Source organism: Dermacentor albipictus, chromosome 4 (genome assembly GCF_038994185.2).
Source record: "Dermacentor albipictus isolate Rhodes 1998 colony chromosome 4, USDA_Dalb.pri_finalv2, whole genome shotgun sequence".
In the NCBI taxonomy this organism is placed as follows: Eukaryota; Metazoa; Arthropoda; class Arachnida; order Ixodida; family Ixodidae; genus Dermacentor; species Dermacentor albipictus.
This window is the reverse complement of record NC_091824.1, coordinates 180735310-180751230: the sequence shown is the minus strand read 5'-3', so window position 1 is coordinate 180751230 and position 15921 is coordinate 180735310. Positions and strand designations below refer to the sequence as shown.

The 15921-nt window shown below is 48.4% G+C and overlaps 1 protein-coding gene across 3 annotated transcripts in view; it reads left to right on the top strand.

The window, feature by feature from the left end:
• Positions 1–15921, top strand: part of LOC135896246 (inactive peptidyl-prolyl cis-trans isomerase FKBP6-like) — an 87729-nt gene that overhangs the window by 34712 nt on the left and 37096 nt on the right. For all 3 annotated transcript variants that reach the window (XM_065424606.2, XM_065424604.2, XM_065424605.2), the window contains exon 3: positions 15489–15738. In XM_065424606.2, coding sequence (XP_065280678.1) covers positions 15489–15738 — 250 coding nt within the window. The remainder of the gene's footprint in view (positions 1–15488; positions 15739–15921) is intronic.

Below are 15921 nucleotides of genomic sequence, written 5' to 3'. Positions count from 1 at the left end.
CTGGGAACGGCCTTTCTTTTGGCTGGGTTGCCCGAGTGGCTCGCATCCACAACCATGGGAACGTCTGCGGTTAGGGGAGAGGGGCTCCCCGAAGGGGATGAACTAGGGACTGGAACGGCGTGAGGTCCCCGAGGGGTTTGGGGAGAGGGGGTCGCCGAAGGGATTCCTGAAGGGGTTGAACTAGGGACTGGGACGTGGTGAGGTTGATTAGCCTTTCTGAGCTCTGCTATTTCGGCTCGCATTGACTCGATTATGCTGCGCATCTCGGCATTTTCTTTTCTAAGCTGAGCTATTTCCGACGAACCATGCTCTGGCGCCGCACCCCCAGTTACCTTTACGGCAGTTCTTCCTCCACTCCGCACCCTGTCTGCCCAAGTGGCGCCTTGTTTCCCAGCACCGGCTGGCTCCTCGAACCGGACCCTGTTCTGTGGGCCCCGGGAGTGGCTTCCCGATCTGGAGCGGCCGCGGGACCTGGACCTGGAACGGCTCCTGGACCTGGACCGGGAACAGCTGGACCTCGAGCGGCTTCTCGAGCGGGAGCGCCTGCTCGATGTTCTAGCTGGTTCGCTGTCGGCGCTTGTCTGCGCTGGTGACGGGTCTCACTTCCTGGATTCCGCATTTCTTTCCCTTCTCCTCCGCCGAACGATGTACGGGAGTTGGAACTTTTGCTTGCAAATCTTGTCCGCTGTGGCGTGCGGGCCCCCGCAGAGGCTGCAAGTAGGCGAGCAGGTGTGGTTGTCGTCGGGGTTGTTGGCCCCACATTTCCTGCATAGCTTGTCCTCCGGCGCTGGGCAGACGTCGGCTCTGTGGCCTAGTCTACCACAGGCATAGCAGCAGTCGTGCTGCCTGAGGTACAAGGAACACTTGACTAGCGCCGAGCCGTAGAATACGAAGTTGGGGACCTTGTAGCCATCGAAAGCGATGACTACCGTTTCGCTATTCTTGATTCGCTTGGCTCCCAGGGCTAACGGATTTCTCTCGTTGAGAATGCTTCTGTCCAGGTCGGCCTGGCTCTCCGACACATCAATTTGACGTATGACACCCTTACACGTAGCGTGCGGTGCGGCTTCGTAAGTGCTGAGTTCGTACTGCTTGATGCCCAGGGTGATGCAATTCATTTTTAGATAAGCATCTGCGTTATCGCGAGACGCGGTGCTGAGGACGATAATATTTTGTGTTGCGTTGGGGCAGACGATGTCATGGCTAGCTTGCTCGGACGCGAGTCCTGCCGCGGCGGCGACGGCCCGACCAAGCCGAGCGGAGCCCGTTTTCTGAACATCCAGACCACCCCTGGGGCGGGCGATAATCTTCCAGTGTTCCTTCGGGAGCTGAGGCATTCGCGACGACTTGATGATCTTGTGCTTTAGGCCAATGGGCTTTCTGCTGCCATTGAGACGCTCGCGGTGCCCCTGGCTGCTTGCCGCTTCACGGGTGCTGTCGCGACGAGAGACGCGCAGGGCGTTTTTCTTGACAGCGGCAGAGCGCCAGCCGTGCTCTTCACCAAATTCTTCCGGCGGGAGATCGTCTCCATCCGTTGCAACAACCATTCTCTCTGCCATGACGAGGCGGGGCTAACCTTGCCCGGCGAGCGCTGGTTAGGCCTTGCCGTCAGACTGAGGGGAGCGCGGTGTCACGGAAGAGAAGCAGCTCGAAAAACCAACGAAAAGGCCACCCACCGTAGAAAAGTTGGTATCTGTGGGTTCCTCTTTTCCTTATGCATCCGTCGGTGCAGAAATCATAGAGATTGAGATGAATTTCTCAACGAAAATATCGAAGAAAGCAGCAGCCGGTGCGGGCACGACCGTACTACTCGGCGTCTTCTTCTTCCTCCTTTGCGATCCTGAGAAGTACTTTTATCAAGGTGATTTCTGTGTTTGGTCTGTTGGTCTGCAAATCGTTTATGAGCGTTTTTATGGCCTCAACTGTGTTGTCACCGGTGTCGTGGTTAAGGTCATTAGTCCCACAGTGAATGAAGAAATGTGTGATGTGCTGTGGTGCTGCAGCAATGAGGTCTCGGATGGTGTGTGTTGTGGCGCCGCTCTTAAAGCTAATATATGCTGAGTGTTGGCCTGGTGGGAAGTGTTCGTGCATGTACTTGTAATGACTGTCTCGAATTAGTGCTACGTGTGAAGAGGAAAGCAGAGGGTGCTCACCTTGTTCCTTCATCTTCCGTCAGGAGAAATCCAGAGAAAAGACGGGGAATGTGGGAGATGGAAATTCAAGACGATGAGCAAAATGTGAACAAGGTGAATGCAGGAGCCAACGTTTCGACAAGTGGACTTGTCTTCTTCAAGACGACATATGCTTTCCTCGCTACAGTATATATAGGTGGGGTTCTTCTAAAGGGGAGAGGGCGTGAGGTGGGGGGATGCGGAAACAATGGAAAATGTGTTAGCGTGTCGAATTGCGAGTAAAGAAACGCTGTGTACAAGGTCAAAGCCAGGCCCCCCCCCACCCCCACCCACCCACCCACCCTGGTCTGTCAACACACGCGCGTTAGCAGGCGTGTCAAGGGCATCTGACAGGCCGGCTGCAAAAAAAAAAAGGGAAAGGAAAGGAAAGGGAAAAAAAGGGGGGGGGATACGCCAAGAAATCAACTAAATGTTGTTGCCTATAGCTTGAAGTTTAGCATAGCGAATAGATTCTAAAGCTCCCTTTGAAACGTTTATGCCTATTGGTTGCAATGTCTTGAACTTATGGATAAGGTATGATTCTCTGTATTTTCTTTCTCGTTCAGAACGGAAATTTGACTGTAAGATGTAGAGTATAAGTTCACCAAAGTTATGACCTGGTTGATTGAAATGCTCAGCGACGGCTTTGGGAAGCTTTTTAGTTGTGCCCGCGCGATGTCTGTTTAATCTGACATTCATTGATCGTCCTGTTTCACTGATATATTGTTTGTTACAGAAGGAACATTCAAGCGTATAAATCACATCTGAACTTGTGCAAGTGAAGCTAGATTTGACTTCATGTGTATAACTATTTGCGGTGCTTTTAATTTTAATGTCACTTTGAAGGTGCCTCCAGGTTTTGCACCTAAAGACCGGAGGCAGTTGTCGCAGACAACCGAATGGCTTGTCGTAGTTGTGCATGATCTGTCCGTTGTTCGCTATAGAGTCATACCCCCTACAGGCTCATACCCCCTCAAGCCATGGCTCATACCCCAGTAACTGTGGCTCACATGATGATAGCTTTTGCACACACACATCACAAAATGCTGGAAACTAACCTAATACAGCTCTGCTGTAGAGGAGATTTGATTCCTTGGTTTATCGCTGTAGCTATTGCAGTGTATGTTTTGATCGTGCATCAGGCACATGTACGGTTCATTGATATGCACCACTGTATGGTCTTTTTTGTCTATTTTGTTTCTGCTCGGTCGGTATATACTTACCGGATCAGGCGAAAATAAATATCTATAGTTCAAGAAAGCGCTGTCTCTGTGTTTTGGTTTCTTTCTACGGCCTCGTTCATTCGTGCTTACACATTCTATCATCCACCACTGAAGGCTTGCGAGAGGACATCTCATTACAACACAAACACAGAAATAGCAGGTGCCTGCATGTAAATAAAAGTTTGCAATCAGCAGCAATATAGCGTACATGAAGCTCTGTACATAATGTACATGAAAGTTTTTCAAAGTAACCTTGGAAGCACATCCTTTATCCTGCTGACTGCACCTAACCCACGAGTGAGACATTCTTCTGTATTCTTCAATGCTCATAATACCTATTTTCTGGACTCTAGTCCGTGGACATATGTCTTTACAAGTGTAAATTTCACATAATGCAGACTATTGCTCACTGTAGGCTGTACTTGATTAATTTTTTTTAAAGATTGTAGACACACTTGGAATAAAACATTCAGCATAGACACTTAAGACTGCTTATGTGTGGGAATGTGAAAGCATTAGACTGTTTGTAGACCTCGGAACATCATGAACACCCTCATCGCACGTGTCAACGCGCTCATTAACACACGCACTAGGTGCACCTTTTGTCAACCAGAACTGTGGAGCTGCCATGGCGTTGCGGAAATGTGCTCTTCTCACACCTCATATGCCCTGGTTCGGTTCCCACCCAGACCAAAATGTACCAAATTTTCTTTTCAAAGCCATTTATTTACCTTGTTTACTAGAACTTTCCTGAGAAAATTGACCTCAACCTGAGCGTCTTTTTACGTGTTTTTACCCTTTGCACCATCAACCATTTTTGGTACAATCTTTGAGTCACGCAGACACCGATGGATTTTCGCGTAATGTGGGCATATAATGCTTTCGCATTAAAACAAACCCAGGCTCGACTGCTTCTGAAACATTTTGCTGGTATGTGCTATACACATAACAAAGTTAACTGTATAGCTGGTTGCTGACAATCTATTTAAAAGTATACATATTTCCAGACAAAAGCCCTCCTTGCCCAGGAAGGAAGCAGGTGCAAACTATCTGAAGAACATTTTTACTTTACACCCAGATTTGTCCCTGTGGAATATACACCAGGAGCAGACTATTGTCCAGAAAATATGGTAATGTTTGTATACGGTAATAATTGCTTGCACTGTTAAAGCTACAAAAAGGTTTACGTACGCACCATTGTATCACCAGTTTTTTAATATATTCGATGACAAATGAACTAGTTATGTTTGCCTAAATGGAATGCACACGGATAGAAAAGCTTATCTCATTTGTGCACAGCTTCATGCAAGTGAAGGACAATCAATGCCTAAATTAAAATATGGCTTTCTCCTAAAAGCATTGAGTGATGCCACTGTTACTGAGGTGGGGAAAATACATAGTTGTGATTTCCTTTCGGTTGCACAGATTATTTTGCACACAATGCGTGCCTGTGCTTGAAAAGTGTTACGTGCATGCAAGGTATCGCTTTTGCAAACATTATTGTTGCTAACCTCTTGCTCTTCTTCGCATTCATGCCTTGCTAGCTGATTGCAACTAACTGCTTTGATATTCGTTATTGTAGGAAGGATAAGTACTTTGGACATTTCTTTTCGTTTTACTTTTCCATCGGTCATGGTTTTGCGACCATGGTATCCTAAGTAAAGTTAGTGCTATGGCAGAGCTGGCATAGCAAAATGGGATGGGATGGATGAGTGAGTGAGTGAGTGAGTGAGTGAGTGAGTGAGTGAGTGAGTGAGTGAGTGAGTGAGTGAGTGAGTGAGTGAGTGAGTGAGTGAGTGAGTGAGTGAGTGAGTGAGTGAGTGACGAAACTTTGTTGTGAACGCCTGCAGAACGGTTAGCCTTCCCCTGTTAGGGAGGCGTTACCGTGACGGCGTTACTGTGCTCTGTGATTCTAGGATGGCAGTGGGATGGATGAGATTTTTTTGATGACTTCACATTGTTTTAATAAATGTTGGATTACTGCTGTTGTGATATCTTAGGGAGAACAGTACATAAAAGAATGGTGGGAGAGGGAAAAATACAGGAACATGCACCAATGCTTACTCACAACTGAACAGTTGACTGGACACAGAACATCACATGTAGGTTACCTTTATCACTGGTGCATAAAAAATAAAGTTTCAACAGAGGAAGTACTGCATTAACATCAATTCACTTGCAGCCATCCTTTAGCCATATTGAAATGAATTAAATTTCTCAGTAAATGATAGAGTGATGGATGAATTCTAAATGTGTACATGTTTGTTATTCTCAATGTAATACATTTCAACAATAAGGCTGTAACATCATTGTTGTCATTCCTTCCATGTCTTTTGTCTTTATGGCTAATGCTCTTTGCCTTTCTGCCAATTACACTCTCATTTTGGAAGGCCTAGCTGTGATCATGTCATCTGTGTGAAAGGATTGATACATTTATGTCTGAACAGAGTTTCTGCATTGAAAATAACCGGTTTCTCATTGCAACAGAGATGTGCAACTATGGTCTGCCTGCATCAATACTTTCAGGGGATGTAATATCCAATATTTATGAATCTAAATTGCTGGACAAGAGATAAAACTAATTTGCATTTGTTTTTGTTGATACACTTTCTTCTCCACTGTGTACTGACTTAAAATGATTGTGCAATGCAAAATGCATAGTCTCATGCCTTTTTCAAATGAAATTTATTGTATGGAACATGCATTGCCATGCAGCTAGTAGGTGTGCAAATGTAAGGTCTTCTATTTCGAAGTGAACTCGAATAACAAATATCAAGAGCGAATCGAATTTAATATTTTATGCGAAGCATATTACGAGGGCTCAACCCAGCTCCTCAGGCGCGGCGGTGACCATGAAATCACGTGACACCGTGACGTCACGACAGAGGAGAAGTGGCTTTGGCTCAACTCTTGCAAGACGGGCTGGGTGGGAATCGAACCAGGGTCTCCGGAGTGTGGGACGGAGACGCTACCACTGAGCCACGAGTACAACGCTTCAAAGCGGTACAAAAGCGCCTCTAGTGAATGCGGTGTTGCCTTAGAAACGCGCTGTTTCTAAGGCGTGCGTCTCTTGCTCAGGCGCACATTTCGTTGCCGCGCCGAACGCTGCTTTGCTCGACGCTCACCGCGTCCAATGCGGGGCGCGTAGTCGCTGCCCTGTAGCCCATTGTCTTACACCCCTTGGCGGGTCGACGGGAACGCTGTCGCGTTCCACTCTTGAAGGCGAAGAAGTAATGCATGAGTTGTTTCTTCGTCTAGCCGAACCAAATATAGCCAAGCAACAGCAGTTCACCAGGCTAAACAGTGGTTCAACAACTAAAATAAAGGCTAGTATGCTTCGCATCCTGGGCTTAACCTTACCTAAGCCACAGCCATTTTTTTTTTCGAATATGAACACTATTAATTTTGCAGAAACCTTCCACCAACCAGAGGTATGAAAAAAAGAAAAAGAAAACTCAGTGCCCTTCCACTCTGTGAAGAAGGATGACCAGCAAAGTTATGTAGAACATGGGCTCCTTAATGGCGAACTGCACGTCTGCCGTGGGTGGGCCCGGTATTGCGCTATCTTCGAGACTGGCCCATGTATGGAGAGAGCTTAATGCCTGCTTCACCTGTGCTGCGGATCGGCCCGGTATTGCACTATCTTTGGGATCAGCTCACGTATGAAAAATTGTTGATTCATGCGCAGACGCAATCCGCTAGATCCTAGCCCTAGGCAGCTTCGCTGTAAAAAAAAAAAAGGGAAGTTTATTGCACAGTAAATGATGTACAGAAAAATTATGCTTTGTGGTCAACAAAATTATCTAATACAACACTTTTGCTTGATAATATCATAACTGCAATTATTTAATGCTGTCATGAAGGAAGCATAGCTGGTCAACATGTTTGGGGAGCAGCGACACCTATTTGCATGTCACAATTCCTTCAGACACCAAAAAGAGCCCCTTACTGGACACATTATATATTGACACATGTACTTGTCTTTATCGGGCGACACGTTTCACCGCCTAACAAATGTTATCGCACAGCGCAGGACGCGCTTGCGTGTGTGGGAAGTTTCTGGAATGTTATCGATGGTTCCATCCACTGTCTGTGACCAAAACTTGTGTAATATGATTGCATGTGTGCACGATGCGAATAATGTAGAACTTTGTGGAAGGTGCGCGGGTCCCAGCGATTAGTCTGGAACGTTCGACAATTGATGTATAAAAGCCGACGCGCTTGACCCATTGATCAAATTTTCGTCGATCGCCGACTGTGTTCGCCACTCTCGTTGTGCTTTAAGTGTAGCCTGTTTTGTGGGCACAGGTTTGCCCAATAAAAGCTAGTTGTGCTTTCACAGTATTGCTACTGTGTTCTTTAACGTCACGACCACGAGGCATCTGGTGGAGGTGCTTTGCGTTTATGTACCGGACGCCCCCACAAAGCCGTGACCCAAGCCCTCACGCGGAAGACAACACCAACGTCGCCAAGAACCAGCAAGGTAGCCGCTGGCTGCAAGGACTGCCCCTGGAGCATGGACTTTTGCCTGAGACGACCAGGAAGATCGCCACCAAGTCCACCCCAATGGCAGCCCCAGCGTCCCCCGCCGTGCTGCTGCAGCCCAGCCTCCGACGTTCCGCGGTTCAACGTTCGAGGACCCGGAAAGCTGGCTTGAGATGTATGAGAGAGTCGCTACATTTAACAACTGGAACAGCGACGACAAACTGTGACATGTCTTCTTCGCATTGGAAGACGTGGCCAGGACGTGGTTCGAGAACCGAGAAGCCACCTTAACGACCTGGGAACTGTTTCGAAGCGGCTTCCTGCAGACATTTGCAAGCGTCGTGCGCCGAGAACGAGCCCAAGCGCTATTAGAAACCGGGGTGCAGCTACCTAATCAGACAACCACGATCTTCACGGTGGAAATGGGCCGTCTATTCCGCCACGGTGACCCTGAAATGCCCGAGGAGAAGAAAGTCCGCCTACTCATGCGTGGTGTGAAGGAGGAACTTTTTGCCGGAATGGTTCGAAGCCCATCAAAGACCGTCGACGAGTTTTTTTGCGAGGCCACCAGCATCGAGGAGACACTCAAGATGCGAAACTGGCAATTCGACCGCCGCACGAACTCGACAAACTACACCGGAGTTCAGTCACTGGCCACCGACGACCTACGTGAGGCTAGCCGAGCGGTCGTGCGGGCGGAGCTCCGGAAGCTGTTCCCATCATCACAGCCTCAAGTGGCTTCGATTGCCGACGCCGTACGTGAGCAGCTCCAACAACAACTCGGAGTAGCCCTGAATCACCGCAAGCGATGACCTACGCCACTGTCGCCCGTCGTCAAGGACCCCCTCCACGACCGTGCCAGGGCCCCGTAATGCTGCAGTTTCGTCGACTATCACCGCCGCCGTCAGCACGCCCACCCGTCGCCCAGTGCAGCTACCCGAGGAAGACAGACGTTTGGCGCGCTCCTGACCACCACCCGCTCTGCTACCACTGCGGAGAAGTGGGTCACGTCTACCGAAAATGCCCATACCGGGAGATGGGACTGCGAGGTTTCGCCATCAACGCTCCGTGCCCACAGCAAGGTGAGCGCCCTCGCGATATCGCCGACTACCTCGCTGCTACTCAGTGGAGCTCTCGACGACCGTCGCGTTCGCCATCACCAGGCCGCTACCTGTCACCGCGGCGCCGACCATACACTTGCCCAGCCCGGGGCCGCTCTGCGAACCCATATCCGGAAAACTAAAAGCAGCAACTGATGGAGGTGCGGTTGCTGTTCGTCGAACTGACGAAGATCCTCCGCCGCCGCCGAAGATGACAAAAAGACCACCTCGATGACATAATGACACGCCGCCGTCCCGACGAAGTCAGGAAGCCAAGACTGCACCAACGAAAGACGACTTGACCACGCAACGTTCCAGCTTCAGTTCAACACGACGCAGCCATGAACCGATGCCAAGACCTAATTGCAACGCCAGACAAAGAACCACCGACCTCGACGTGCTTCTCTACGGCCACGCAGTCACAGCCTTAGTGGACACAGGAGCCAATTACTCCGTCATAAATGGACCCATGGCCGCGCACTTGAAGACATTTAAAACTGCATGGGAAGGCCCTCAAATTCGAACCACTGGAGGACACCTCATTACGCCGACTGAAATCTGCACTGCAAGAATTACCGTTCATGACCGGACTTACCCTACCACCTTCGTTATCCTCCAACAGTGTTCACGAGACGTCATTCTTGGCATGAACTTCCTGAACCAACACGGCGAGATCATAGACCTGAAGTCAAAATCGATAACGCTGTCGGAAGATCAAGCGATACCGCCAGAGAGCTCTCGTAGTCACCAAGCCTTGAGTGTGCTCGAAGATCAAGTGAGCATCCTGCCTTGCTCGAGCATTGTTATTTCGGTCGGCACAGAAATACCCGCTGGCGTAGAAGGCGTCATCGAAGGCAACCAACGTCTACTGCTCGACTGTGAAATTTGCGTCGCTAGAGGAATCGCTCGACTGCACGGAGGAAACAGGAAGGTGTTGCTGACAAACTTCAGCCAGCAGTTCAAGCACATCAACAAGGGCATGACGATCGCATGCATCGAGGACATTCTGGAAACCAGCAATGTGTTTGTCCTCTCGGATTCTGCCGCATGTACCCTGATGACCGTAGTTCCCGAACCAGACCAACATAAATCCAAGTTTCCCCATGATTAAGCAACAACAGCTGAGAAGCTTACTTCGATGATACAAAAAGTGCTTTTCGACGTCATCAAGGATTCGACAAACGCCAGTCGCAAAGCATCGCATGATAACCGAAGTGTGTGCTCGACCACTCCGCCAGAGCCCTTATCGAGTTTCTACACGAGAACGCGAGGCTATAGGGCACCAAGTCGGCGAAACGCTGCGCGACGACATCATCCAGCCGTCCAAAAGCCCATGGGCATCTCCTGTAGTCTTGGTGAAGAAAAAGGAAGAAACCCTACGTTTCTGCATCGATTATCGTCGTCTGAACAAGATCACGAAGAAGGACATATACCCCCTCCCATGAATAGATGACGCATTGGATTGGGTCTGTAACGCTAAATACTTCTCGTCGATAGACCTCAGGTCTGGCTATTGGCAAATAGAAGTCGACGAAAGAGATCGCGAAAAGACGGCCTTTATCACCCCAGACGGCCTCTACGAGTTCAAGGTTACGCCATTCGGATTGTGCTCAGCGCCTGCAACGTTGCAGTGCGTGATGGACACGGTTTTAGCAGGATTGAAGTGGCAGACCTGTCTCGTTTACTTGGATGACGTCGTCGTCTTCACCGGAAATTTTGACGATCACCTCAGGCGGCTTGTGGCAGTACTAGAGGCCATCAAGTCATCAGGGCTTACTTTGAAGCCGGAAAAATGCCGCTTCACTTACAATGAGCTTCTGTTCCTAGGCCGTGTAATCAGCAAATCTAGTGTCCGTCCAGACTCGCAAAAGACAGCTGCCATCGCACAGTTCCCGCAACCCATCGACAAGAAAACAGTGCGTAGATTTCTTGGCATATGTGCCTACTACAGGCGCTTTGGCAAGGACTTTTCACGCATCGGTGAGCCGTTGACACGTCTAACTAAATGTGATGTTGAGTTCAAGTGGGAAACCCCGCAGGCTGGCGCATTTGAAGAACTCAAACGATGCATGCAGTCGCCGCCGGTACTTGCACACTTCAACGAGTACGCCGATACAGAAATCCATACTGACGCCAGTAGCCTAGGCCTCGGTGCCGTTCTAGTACAGAGGAGAAACGGAGTCGAACAGGTGATAGCTTACACTAGCCAGTCACTGTCAAAAGCGGAAGGCAACTATTCTACGACCGAAAAGGAATGCCACGCCATCGTTTGGGCTACAGCTAACTTTCACCCTTATCTTTATGGCAGACCATTCAAAGTCGTCAGCGACCATCATGCGTTGTGTTGGCTAGCGAATATAAAGGATGCTTCAGGACGACTGGTGCGGTGGAGCCTCAGACTACAAGAATACGACATCACTGTAACCTACAAGTCCGGACGAAAACACTCCGATGCCGATTGCCTATCATGCGCGCCCATTGACCCGCCGCTGCAAGATGACGAGAATGACGACGCCTTCCTTGGAATGATAAGCTGATAAGTGCGGAAGACTTCGCTGAACAGCAACGGGCAGACCCGGAACTAAAAGGCCTCATCGAATATTTGGAAGGGCACACGGACATTGTCCCTAGGGCATTTAGGCGCGGATTATCTTCCTTCATGCTTCAAAACAATCTACTCGTGAAGAAGAACTTCTCACCAGTCCGTGCCAACTACTACCTTCTTGTTGTTCCGTCGGCACTGCGTCCCGGAGTACTGCGCGCCCTACATGACGATCCGACCGTCGGGCACCTCGGCTTCTCCCAGACGCTATCGAAAATACAAGAAAGGTATTACTGGCCGTGCCTAACGGCCGACGTTGCCCGTTACGTCAAGACAAGCTGAGACTGTCAGCGATGCAAGACACCACCCACAAGGCCAGCCGGATTACTACAGCCGATCAAGCCTCCTTGCCCACCTTTTCATCAGATCGGGATGGACTTGTTGGGACCGTTTCCGACGTCAACGTCTGGAAATAAGTGGATAATCGTGGCGACGGACTACCTCACCCGCTTCGCTGAAACTAAAGCTCTGCCAAAAGGCAGCGCAGCCGAAGTGGCAAAATTTTTCGTTGAACGCATTATGCTGTGACATGGCGCCCCAGAAGTCCTCATCACCGACAGAGGAACGGCCTTTACAGTGGAGCTCACCCAAGCCATTCTTTAGTACAGTCAGACAAGGCACAGGAGGACAACTGCCTACCACCCACAGACGAATGGTCTTACGGAGCGCCTGAATAAAACCCTCGCCGACATGCTAGCAATGTACGTCGTCGCCGAACACAACACCTGGGATGCCATCCTGCCGTACGTAACATTCGTTTACAACACGGCGGTGCAAGAAACAACACAGATCACGCCGTTTAAGCTGGTTTACGGCAGGAACCCGACGACGACGCTCGACGCCATGCTGCCGCACATCACTGAGGAGGAGAATCTTGACGTCGCTATCTATCTCCAGCGCGCTGAAAAAGCCTGACAGCTCGCCTGCCTATGGATCAAGAACCAGCAGCGTACCGACTGCCGACATTACAACCTCCAATGATGCTTCGTCCAGTACCAGCCCGGTGACCGTGTTTGGATTTGGACCCCAATACATCGACGTGGACTCAGTGAGAAACTATTGTGACATTACTTTGGACCCTACAAGACCATCCAACGGGTTGGCGAACTGGACTATGAGGTCGTGCCAGACGGCATTTCGCAGACACAGCGGCGCTGGGCGCGATCTGAAGTGGTCCACGTTGTGCATCTGAAGCCCATTTATGCATGCTGACAGACTTCCTTATTTTTGTTTTCTTTGCTACGAGTGCTTTTCTTTATTACTTTTGTTTGTTTGCAATATCGGGTCGATGCTTTTTAAGAGGAGGGTATTGACACGTGTACTTGTTTGTCGATATCGGGCGGCACGTTTCAGCGCCTAACAAATGTTATCGCGCAGTGCAGGAGGCGCCTGCATGTATCGGAAGTTTCTGGAATGTTATCGATGCTTCCATTCACTGTCTGTGACCGAACCTTGTGTAATCTGATTGCATGTGTGCACGACGCGAATAATGTAGAACTTTGTGGAAGGCACGCGGGTCCCAGCGATTAGTCTGGAACATTCGACGATTGATGTATAAAAGCTGACGTGCTTGACCCGTTGATCAGATTTCCGACGATCGCCGACAGTGTTCGCCGCTCTCGTTGTGCTTTAAGTGTAGCCTGTTGTGTGGGCACAGGTTCACCCAGTAAAAGCTAGTTTTGCCTTTCACAGTATTGCTACTGTGTTCTTTGACGTCACGACCACGTGACAATATGTAGTGTCTGGTATCAGCAGGTATTTCTTCGCAAGCCAAGCCAACAGTGGGCGCCATGCTTGCACCACCAATCACATGGATCTCTTTTTGGCCTGAAATTTCATAATGCAGCTATCCTTTAACCTGTGCTTGTGGCAGTGAAAACTGATGCTACAAGCAAGTGAAATTTGCTGCTGGTTGATATCAATATCTTTCCGAAGTGCTGATGTGGAAGAAGCCTCTTCAGAAGCTTTCATTGCTGAGGACATAGCTGGGTTCCTTGCTGTTGAAAGTTTCCTTGCTTCTTCTAAAGCCAGGTTTTTAATCCTGTTTGCCACTGAAGCGTCCTGGTGGTACTCAATTAATTTAGAATGAGGCTCTAAATACATCACCAAGCTTGCTACTTGGTCAAATTTGTAATTTGAAAACTGTGTTTTTAGCTACTTAGCCAGATTAGTAGCAGAGACAGAAGTTTCCACTTAGCGGCTGGTATTGTCAAAATGCATGAAGAGGCCGCACAGTGTGTGTACTTGAGCTGATAGTGTCAGGTAGCCATAAGCACCAGCAGGGGCCCCTTGAGTGTGTCCAATCTTACTTTTTATATGCTTCACTGTACAGCACGTATGTTTCACACAATGCAATTTATATGCTTTGCCGCATAACATAGTTGTATGCAGCGAAGGGGACAAGAAATTGACATCAGCAATTTTCAGGAGTTCAAATATTTCAAATAGTAAAACTGTCTTTATGAGTGTCGTTTGATAAGTGTAGTAAAAAGCAATTAAAAATACCATGTTTGTAAGAAGCAATATTTTATTTTTCTACATAGTTCCCTTCCAGCTCCACACACTTCTTCCAGCAGTGCTCAAATTTTTTTTATCTCTTCAGAAGAAAAGGATGGCTCGAGGCCCTTGAAGTAGTGATTTGCCACTGAGATAACCTCTTCATCTGAAGAAAATGTCTTTCCACCCAGCCAATTCTTCAGGTTTAGAAAGAGGAAAATGTTGCATGGAGTCAAATCCGTAGAATAGGGTGGATGAGGCACAGCCTGAAAGCCTAACTTGCGCAATTTGGCCATTGCAACAAGTGATCTGTGGGGTGGTGCATTGTCTTGTTGAAAGAGGAGTTTTTTCCGTGCTAACCCAGGTCATTTAGCACGCAATTCTTTTTTCACTTGATCTGGGAGTGTTGCATAATATGGTCCTCTTATCGTTTTGCTATTTAATTGTAAGCAGTCTACAAAGATTATTCTTGTAAATCCCCCAAAACAGTCGCCATTACCTTTCCAGCTGAACAAACAGTCTTTGCCTTTTTTTTGGAGCACCTTCATCAGGCCCAGTCCACTGCTTTGACTGCTGTTTAGACTGTGGTGTGTAATGATGCATCCATAACTTGTCAGCTGTCACAAATCAACGCCAAAAGTCCTGCGGATTGCAATCAAGCATCGATAAACACTGCTTCGAGATGTCTGCCCTCATGTGCCTTTGGTCGATCGTCAGCATTCGCGGCACCCAACGTGCACAGACTTTCTTCATCTGCAATATCTTATGAAGAATATTGTGCTCTCTCTCTGCCGAGATGCCTAGAATTTCAGCTCACGTACCTTCACCCGGCGGTCTTCCATGGCAGTTACATGAATTTTTTATACCATTCCTGCCGTGCTGACCTCCACTGAACACCCAGGACGTGCTTCATCTTGTGTCTAAGTTCAGCCATGTTTGAATTCATTTATCCAGTAGTAAATGGTCTTCAGTGATGGCGCAGAGCCTCCGTGAACTTCACTGTACTCTAAATGTGTTCCAAATAAAAATGTTTGATCACTGCTCGAAATCCACCTTTTTCCATCATGGTGGGGACCACCACACAGCGCAGTGCCAATGGCTGTTAAAAGCTTACTAACTGTCGGTACGAGTGTAAACAAAGCTCTGTGGTCATATGAAGAGTGCTTCTCGCGTGCCACCTAGAAGCAAGCAGAATTGTAGCGCCATCTCTTGTATTTTTACCATACATCAAATGACCCTTGTAGAATCGAATATACTAACCGATTTGAATAGAATATTTGAAGTTTTCAATATTTGCTTACTGCTAAGTAAAAGTGCTGGATTGGGTTATTGATATCAATCATTGGCACAGCCATGAAACGATGCCATTCTCTCTTCTCTTTCTCTCTCTCTCTCTCTCTCTCTGCAACAGTCTCGAAGAGCTGGTGGTCCCTGGTTTGGCAGTGGCAGTACGAAGTATGCGTCGAGGTGAACAGTGCCGTGTAGTCGTCTCACCTAAATATGGGTTTGGTGATCTGGGCTGCCGACCCCGCATCCCGCCACATGCCACTCTGCTCTATGAGTTGACGCTGCTTAATTTCATAGAGATCGAGTTTGATGGCGACATGGATGGTTTGGAGCGTGAAGACTACAGGGAGCTTCCCTTTAATGTTGTGTATGAGGTAAAATTATTGTCCTTCTGCTTTTTCATGCTGCACAATAGGCCTTTCCTGTATAACTGTAGGGGCTAGCTGTTCATCGTATTTATTAATTAGAAGGGAGTTATGACTAGAAAGTGAGTGTGCTCTAGGAGAGGAGAAAAAAAAAAGACATTAGGCAGATCCGCTGCAGTTGTAATCTAAGTG